Below are 9,556 nucleotides of genomic sequence, written 5' to 3' on the forward strand. Positions count from 1 at the left end.
GCTTTGTTACGGCTCACAAGATTTCTTTTCTTGAGATTTTAGACTGTAGATCTGTAATGATGTAAACAAAATGTGTATGTGTGGACATAGCCCAAATGAAGCGTTGTGTTCTCAACATGCACATCACATGGTCCAGAGTCATGTGTGACCTAACACCTTATTATCTCTGCCTGGTGTGTCAGGTTTGACTATTGCAGGTTCATAGAGCTAGACTACGTTCCCATGGAGACAGGTTACATGGTGTCAATGCGCCCAACTAAAGGCTATGCATCCAACCCAAAAGGACACGCTTCCACCAAGTCCCCGGACCGCCTTAGCCGTCCAACAAACTCCCCCTCCACCCCTCGCTCCCGGTCTGTCCCGAGACCCTTCTCTGTGGTCCACACTCTGTAGCATGGGAATGATGTGACACATCATGCTGTGTGAATGATTCATTGTGTTGTTACATTGTGTGAAACGCAAGGGGGAAGGCATTACCACGGCCTTGTATCCAATCTGATCTGTTTTTCACCTTCATTTGCAACCCCTACATATTGAGTTTCAAAACTACAGTGGACCCTCGGAAACACAAATGCATCTGCGATCTATTCTCTCAGAAGTTTCAAGGAAAAAATGGTTTGAAAAAAATTGTTATTGGCAATGCAAGTCCAAGAGGAATAAATGACCATAATGACAGAACTAAAAAAGCAGAATAACAATTTAATCTTTGTTTTGCGCAAACAAAACAATTACAAAATAAGATACCGTGTACTAACATTTAGGATGGCGCAAATTCAACCCCTGGCTAATTAATTACTGTCTATTTATTTTAGTTCTTCAAGGGACAATACCGAATAGCTTTGTGTTTGACAACCGAGTGTCCAGTGTACTCCACTGAATGATCTCGTCCTGCTTTTTGTTTTTAGCCCATTTCAATGCATATTGGCTTTTTCACAACACAATGTGTCCTTATTTCCACTATAGGCACAAATGCGGTTTGGTGGCAGCACTTAGCTTATGTATGTGTTTCTGTGTATTTGGCACCCAACTTAATATTTGTCATTTGGCACGTTTTTATTTTTGGTCAACAGCTCACAGTTGACCTTAACAAGGTTGTCTGGAAGGTGTTTTGTCCAGGAGGTAACAACATTTCTCCTCTTCTTTTTGGAACCAGGCGGTCACCTGCAGGCCCCAGTAACAGGGATCCTTATGGCAATACCTCCCTCAGTAGCAGCAGCAACTCTGGCTCTTGTAAAGGCGGCGACTGCAGCCCAACCAAAGGGTAAGAAGATATTTTCATATACAGACTACATGCACCCTAACATTCTAACCCGCACTGATTAGGTGTCCAACCAAGGGACTTTGTCTTACAGTTTGCTGCGACCATAACAAGACCAGAATAATGGGTTTAAAATTGATAGGTAGATGGACTATATACAGTAAAGAAATGTTGTTTGTTTGAAGAAAATATGAGAACACTTGGCACAAAGGGCTTAGACACTTTAGAAGCCTCTCCAAAAGAATCTCCAAACATAACTGTTCTTGATTGTGAAGTTCCCAGAGAGAATCAATACAAGCACAGCATTCAAACTCAGAAACCAACCCAAACCCACAACCAAAAATCAATGTTTTAAAAATATATCACATTAGTTTTCATGCATTTTGTGTCCCATAGACGTCACCAGAAGTACATATCATGTACAGACAACCATGGTATTCGGCCCCCGCCACCAGAACAGTACCTGACGCCTCTGCAGCAGAAAGAGGTGTGTATCCGGCACCTGCGGGCGAGGCTAAAAGAAACCATCAATACACTGCAAGACAGGTTAGCATTTGAAATGTACCCCGGTTCTTCAGTTCTACATTTACTCTCTAAATTCATTCTATTTTTTATTTCTGTAGTGACATTTTTCCATTTTACCCTCTTAGGGACACAGAGATAGATGAGTTGAGGGAAAAGCTTTACAGAATGCAGGAGGACTGGGTGGAGGAGGAGTGCCACCGTGTGGAGGCTCAGCTGGCCCTGAAGGAGGCACGACTAGAGATCCAGCAGCTTAAACAGGCCGTGGACACAGTCCGCGACAGGTTGAGCGATGCTGGGGGGTTCAGCGGGGACATCGGGGTCCAAAAGTACTTTCAGGACATCAATACTCAAAACCACAAACTTGAGAACCTGTTGCTCAACATGGAATTAGCTCAAGTGGGATTAGCCAAGGAAGGGGAAGCCATAGCCGGCCGTCGGACCCGTGTTGGGGGTTCAGCGCCAGCGTCAGTGTCTGGGGAAAGTCCAGCAGGACTACCGAAACCAGCAATAGGAGGAAGGGGTTCTTGTTCTTGTGATGGTTCGCCAGCCCGTTCTCTAACCCGTAGCTCCACCTACACCAAACTGAGTGATCAAGCGGCAAACCGAAATGGCAATGGCGCAGATTTTCCTTGTCTTTCAGCTGATGGCACTCAGGACAGTGGCTTTGTATGCTGCGGGGAGAGCAGTAGTGTCCCAAGTCGGGCGGACTTGCTCCTAGAGGCCGCCTTCCTTTCAGAGGAAACAGCGTCATTGCTTAACTCCTACGCACAAACCTTTTCGCACGCCACATCCAATTCTTTACCTCACACTTTCTCCCAAACCTTACCTCATTCTTTCCCTCACAACCTGTCACACTCGGTGCCCCACACTATGCCGCACTCAGCTACCTACGAGAAGCTGTGCTCGGGTGACCGCCTGTCAACATTTCGTTGCGGCTTAGGTGGAGGCGGATGCATGAGCCACCCCTGCTTGTCACACCATCACCTCTACCTACATCCATTACGTGAGATGGGCATTCAGACCGAGAGCTGTCCCATCCCAGCAGCATCAGGTTGCCCATCAGACTTGGATACGATTGCTGAACAACGTACCTTCAGATCCCAGGCCTGCAGCCCAACTTCGACTTGGATGTCCGATGAAGGTGAAGAAGATATAGACTCCATCACCACCACAACTTCTGTAACCAGATCGACGGTCATGAGCACAGCCACGGAGCCGATTCCGTTCTCCAAATTGCCAAGGGTTAATTCCATTCCACGTTCTGCCACTGTGGCCTGGTCCATGGAAAGTCCTTCATGTGAAGGGAAGGAGGGCACGGAGGAAGATACAGAGGACGAATCTGCTGCAGTGGACAATCAGGGTGAAATATCAGTAGTCCAACCGACAGAAGTACAGCTGGAGACAAAGACGGTAAAACTATCGGGAAATCAGGAAGAATCAAAGGAGGTAGCACTTCGCAGTTCAGCAGACAGAAAGGAAGGCCTATGGATTGTAGAGAGTATACCATCTGGGAAAACACTGGAAACAGCCAACAGTATCCACATCCAACAAGCAGATGGCCTAATTCAACTACAAACACCAGGGCTGAGCCCATGTAGCCCAGAATATCCACAAGGTGGAGTGCAACCTCACACTTCCCAACCAAAACGACTTATTTCCACCGAGGAGGATGCTGGTGTCATTGTTATGGGAGTGCACGACAGCAAGGATGACGAGGAGTCAAAAACCGAAGGGCAAGGCGATGTAGGCAGTGGTGCGGCAGCAGAGGAGGCGGACTCCACCTCCGGTTCTGGGCCGGTACAGAAAAGCTACTGGAGTCGTCACTTCCTAGTCGATCTGCTAGCAGTAGCGATCCCAGTCGTGCCGACCGTGGCGTGGCTGTGCCGGGGTCCGGTTCGAGACGGGCAGCCCATGTACCACTTTGGATCACTGCTGAGGGGCTGCTGCACTGTGGCTCTGCACTCGCTGCGCAGGGGAGGGGGGTTGAGGCATTACCCCGCCGGCGGGGGGGACCTTGGTGGATCTCAAATGTGAACATATGTTCTCTTAAATTCCCTCCATTAGAATGTTTGACCATCACTATTTAATGTGGCTTTTCATTGGAAAAGGTCTGGTGATACATCATGAACATCCTGCCCTGAAGGATAACTTCAGATAGAAAAAATACAGGATCGTGTGCATTAAAGATTAAGTGAAGTCACTGGGTTGTCCCAACCACTGGTCCGAGGCTAGGGGCTGAATGTGCTGACTGAACTGAATAATCAATACTTGGATGTGCAATGCTGATTGTTTCGTTTTCAAATGCAGGGAAAACTTTCAAAGTTTGTTGCTTGGTCAACATTGCCGACTCACTGATGACTGGAACTAGCACTTTGTTCGATATGTACACAAAATACTCATTAGTGTATGTTCAAGGATTGTCTCTTGTAGACTAACTAAAATCCATTCTTTGGCTCCAATTCAAAATGCATGTCTCCCTTGTCCTTAATGTTGTTAAAAATTCCATATTCATTATCAGGTATCATTCACTCGGGTCTTTCCACAGTCAATGACGCAACGCTTCAATAAATCTTAAACAAAGAAAAGTAAATCCAGAAGTGTCGTGTTTCCAGAGAGGGCTGTTTTATGAAAATGCTTTTCTGTGTTCTTCTTGACATTCACTTTGTCTTGCGAAAGGACACATGGGAAGGCATTTTTCCAGATTTGGCCTGTACCCTTTATAACTGTTAACAACAACAACAAAAACTTCCTTGAACTGACCTTAACTCTACTTCTTGGTGGAAATTGATCTTCGGTGTCCGATCTTTTGTGGCTTTTGGACATTTCCGTATATTTTCTGCATCTATGCTCGTCCTTGCAGTGTTACGTCTAAACTGAAAACCTTGGTCAGGTCATCATTTGGAACTGTTCTAGAAAGCCCCTTCTCTATGAGAGACAACTTCCAACAACATGATACATGAACAACATGATGATAGGTCAACCACAAACCTCTAATTTGGAATTCTAAAACCCGTATTTCCTCCAATAGTGTCTGTTTGCGTTTATTTGCTGCACTGCAACCAGTAATGGGCATTTTATTTTAAGCGAGACATTCAATTGGAAGGAGGTCCTTATTTGTCAGTTGACTGGTCAACGGAGGATTGTTACCTCAGTTTTACATAGGAATGCAATGTGAACTGGCTCAAATTGTTGAGAATCTTTTCATACTTGGTTCCTATCAACAATATAGTGCAGTTAGGAGCTGGAAATCAAGGTTCCCTGCTTACTTTTCTGCACATCACTTCTGACAGATACTCGCTAAGTAGCTATCATTAGCACCTAAAAAAAAGAGGAGCACCTGCCTGCAAATCGACACTTGGTGTCATGAGAGTGGAGGCCACTATTTGATGTTATATGGTTACTAAATAGTATGGTCAGGTCCAGTGTCTATTTCACTATACAGTCGGTCCTCGGTTTACAACTGCCCCGAAATATGGTGTTTCCAGGTTACGAACAGTGAGCGATGAACTAGCTTATGAAGCGATGTAAGAATAGGTCATCATGTGGCACAAGAACACACTGTTTTCATTCAATTGTTTGTTTATTGCCTACAAGCTTCTTTCATACAAATATTTGGTAAATAGGAATGGAACTCCAATTGTAAACCGAGGACCACCAACCACCCCTCTTTGCGTCCTGTTTCTTTGCTGCTGGAATTGCTGCTATTTAGCACCTTCAAACTTCAAGTGTCTAGTTTGCTATATATCCAGATAAAATAATAGTACAATTGTGTCTTTGGATAGAATTTCAGTGTTACTTATTTAAGCCTTCCAACTCAAATTCTTTCATTCGTCCATCCATTTTCTAGAACGCATCTGCTCATTAGAGTCACGGGTAAGCTGGAGTCTATCGAAGCTAACTTTAGGGGAGAAACGGGGAAAAACCTGAACTCGTTGCCAGTCAGGCAAAGGGCCCAAATGCTTTCATTCCAAACCAAACTTCCACTTTCACTCTACAACAAGTTAAGTGTAGGTAATAGCTAGCTGGAAGATCATTCACTGGCTCAATTTGTCTCCTACTATGGAACAATCTGCTGTACAGATCTAAACTCCTTTTGTCTTGTTCTACTGTCATTCTGGAACATACTGTAAATACCCTCCGGTCAGTCAGTCACTTGAGGACAAGTTTCTCCTATGCATCTTACGAGACATAGTATAAAAGTAAACATTGCACTTATATACGGTGGACCCTCAGAGGTGGAACACACTCCATTTGTTCAGACTTGAAACTGTCAATGTCAGTGCAAAATGAAGTTATATCAGTATCTCGTGTGAATATTAAAAATTACAATAAACTAAAACAATCAAATGTGTATGTAGCAAACCTTGCGTTAGTTCATTTATTAGCGCTATTGTTAGCGCTATTGTCATCATTACCGTTTTACCTCTTGGCTTGCTGTTCCTGATACTCTTCTGTGAGGTTTTACATTACACACAAAAAAAAGGTTTGAAAAAGACATACTAGGAGGTGAGCTGAACCAATTGCATCTGTCCTGGTATTTTAAAAGTCGAATTCTGAGTTGTCCACCTAATCGTTTACATTACGAGGGTTGCAGTAGCAAAATGAGGTTAGGAAGTTTTGGATGTGCTTTGATTTTCTTTTCTTCCTGTGAAATGTGTTTATTTGTGACAATGTAAATATATAAAGAGGAATAGGGCAGGAAAAAAATAAAAAGCCAAATGATAAACATCTCACAAACAGAACAGTCTTACACCTACTGAAATGTAATTTGGAGAAGGAATAAGCAACATGAGTTTCTTTGCGTTTTGATTTGCACTATTGTTCACTTTATAAATTCCAAGCAATTATGGTACTTGAATTACTGCGGCTGTACGGCGTGTATATGCAGTGGAACTGTTTGTTGTGTGCAGTTAAATGTAGAACCCTCTCTAACACATCTGTTGTCTGATCATTTTAGCCTTTCAAACTCAAACCAAAATAAGTGAGTGGACCTTACACTGGATGAATAAAAGTATTGAGACACAGCTCTTCAGTAATCTGTCAAATCATTAGTATAGACAATTGTATGCTACCAACTATGTTGGAACAGTTTGGGGAAGGTCCATTTCTGTCCTTGGTGCACAAAGGAGGAGTGTGATATAAAAGAGCCATGCGATGAATGGGTGAACAAAAATCCCACAGACACACTCCAAAATATTGTCTGAAGTCCTCCCAGAAGAGCAGTTATTGCTGCAAAGGGGGAAACAACTTCATGTGTCAGCCATGTGTCCCAGTACTTTTGTTTATACAGTTTACCTATTGGAATGCTGATTTATAAGACAATGGTGGTAAAAGAGCAGTGGCTATGAACCATTGTGTAATACATCAGGGACAATCATGATAATTTGGCATCTCAATGCTGTGGTTTTTGTGCAAGACATCAATGAATGAATGAGTGAATGCTCTGGAGACTAATGTCCGCTCCAGTCAACTTGAGGGGTGGAAGTGGTAATTAATTAAATGCCATCAAATTGTCATTTTGTATTAAACATATCCATTCTTGAATTAAACCTCAAAGTCAATGTTTTGTTTTGAAGTTTGACCTATAAAAGCCTGCGCAGTATGGATTCTATAGTGCATTTTGATTTATGACGTTTCCGAAAAAAAAAATGCACCTGTTGGTGAACCTAACCCTTAGTTCATAAATTGTTGGTACTCAAGTTTGTTTCAACAAGTTGGATGAATTGATCAATGGCATCTGCTCTTTGTCTTTTTAAATGTTCACATGATATTTTCTGGCTTCTGCTTTGCAAGTGACAATGTGCCTCGTACAGACTTAAATCACTGAAAACATTTCAATCATCCAATTCCTTTAAAATGATGTTCAAGTGTAGGGTAGTCAGTTCCATTATGCCGTGTAATGCCTCTTTAGATCATGCTTTTCAATGAAATTAATCTTTTTCCCTTAAGGTAAAAAAAACCTTTTTTTTAATTCACTATTTTCATACTCACCTTTTTTGCAATATCCTCACACTTTAGAGTGACCGTTTGCTTTTTTCTGTCCCACGGTATATCTGGCCTCGCTCTGGTGATATTCACCACTTTATGCAACATAAACCACATATGATCTAATATATTTTCTTGGGAAGATCGATTGGAGAAGGGTGTATATTTTTGTCAATATTTAGAATGTCTACTGCCATTTTATTTGCTCATCTTTGTCTGATGCTGTACTTATGTATGTATGTACCTGTATTAATGTACTGTAGTTCCTTTCACATCTACCACTGAGGACATCCAATGGCCTTGCATAGGGACATCAATGCTGTATACTGGAAACATATATAACATAAGACTATTTGAATTGCAATAGTGTGTACAGTCATACAAACAAATGAGTAGGCGACACTCACGATATCAAGGCCAAAAGCTCTAAAATATTAAAACGGCATGGAGGAAATTGTCTTCTGTGTGAGTGTGATCATTCTGATTCTGTGGGTGGGGTGGGGATATCCACTGTTAATTGCTGAACATTCACCTATATAAGATTAAATATGATAAGATAAGAAGGCCTTTATTGATCCCACAGTGGGGAAATTTTCAGTGTGACAGCAGCAAAGATATAGGTCACACAGAGACAGCGGCATAATTTAGCCATTAATGTATGACATTAACGGCAAACATTCAGAATCAAACCTATGTAAATATACGCAGTAACTATGTGTATATACACACCAACATACATCGACATATAAAGTATGAAGAAACACTCATTTTAGCCGGTACGTAGTACAAAGGAAAAATACTCTTAAGTAAGTGACAGTGCTGCAGTGCTGCAGTGAAATATAAGGAACAGCATTTGATAAAAATAAAACTATACTAACAGTAGTGGGCAATGTTGAGTATTGCACGATATAAGCTCAGACTGCACGATGGCACTAATGTCCGCCAGTTTGTAGGGACTACACAATGTTCTTGTTAAAGAGTCTGACAGCAGCAGGCAAGAAGGAGCGGCGGAATCTCTCCTTTGCACAGCGAGGGTCTAACAGTCTGTCACTGAAGGAGCTGTGGGAGCTGAAGGAGCTGAAGGAGGATATATTTGCTGTCAATAGCAGTATTGTTTCGGCGCCAGTGTTCCTGTCAGGTTCACACCAGAAATAAAAAAAATTTAAAATCTGCAAATGTGGACAGAGTAGAAGCGGATGCGACAATGTACCATACACCCTCAACATTTCCTGGACTCCAGTCTGTCGTGTCCTTGAGCAAGATATCGTCACCCTAAATGACTCCCTGGGCACTAAGTCATCCCCCTGCTTCCGTGTGTGTTTGCTGTGGTGGGTTCAAATGCAGAGGACAAATTTCATGAACATGCATGTGTTCATGACAGTACAATAAAGATGCTTATTCTCTTCTTCAGTTACTTGAGGAGATTGTCTACAATATTTTGTGCACATTTAATTAGGTAACAAACTGTTCGTCTCAGGTTCTTTCTTCACTCCTCCTTTTAAAAATACCATTTTATTCCCCTTAATATACCGACTTCGACCTCGAAAAAATACTGTATGTTACAGACTTTTAATGACAATATGACAATTTTTGTAATTTTACCGCTTCATTTAAAAAAATACAAATAAATGCACAACTATATTCTGCAATATAGAAAACTTTTTTCTTGAAAATATACATTTGGAAAATCTGCTACTTTTTCTCTAAAATATACACATTTATTCTCGAAAATATACGACCACATTCTCAAACCTTTCCTATTTTAACAATGAAAATATATAGTTTTCA

The 9,556-nt window shown here is 42.0% G+C and overlaps 1 protein-coding gene across 4 annotated transcripts in view; it reads left to right on the forward strand.

Annotated features, from left to right (window-relative positions):
• The window catches only part of snphb (syntaphilin b), a 19,645-nt gene extending 11,423 nt beyond the window's left edge, over positions 1–8,222 (forward strand). For 3 of the 4 annotated variants that reach the window (XM_086026449.1, XM_086026457.1, XM_086026465.1), the window contains 4 exons: positions 183–353; positions 1,154–1,261; positions 1,655–1,804; positions 1,909–8,222. In XM_086026449.1, the coding sequence (XP_085882575.1) occupies positions 183–353; positions 1,154–1,261; positions 1,655–1,804; positions 1,909–3,817 (2,338 nt within the window). In that variant the 3' untranslated portion in view covers positions 3,818–8,222. The remainder of the gene's footprint in view (positions 1–182; positions 354–1,153; positions 1,262–1,654; positions 1,805–1,908) is intronic. The other variant, XM_086026475.1, reaches the window with a different exon arrangement.
• Positions 8,223–9,556: the final 1,334 nt, after the last annotated feature.

Source organism: Filicampus tigris, chromosome 1, assembly GCF_054856515.1.
Source record: "Filicampus tigris isolate MCC_2025a chromosome 1, RoL_Ftig_1.0, whole genome shotgun sequence".
NCBI lineage: Eukaryota > Metazoa > Chordata > Actinopteri > Syngnathiformes > Syngnathidae > Filicampus > Filicampus tigris.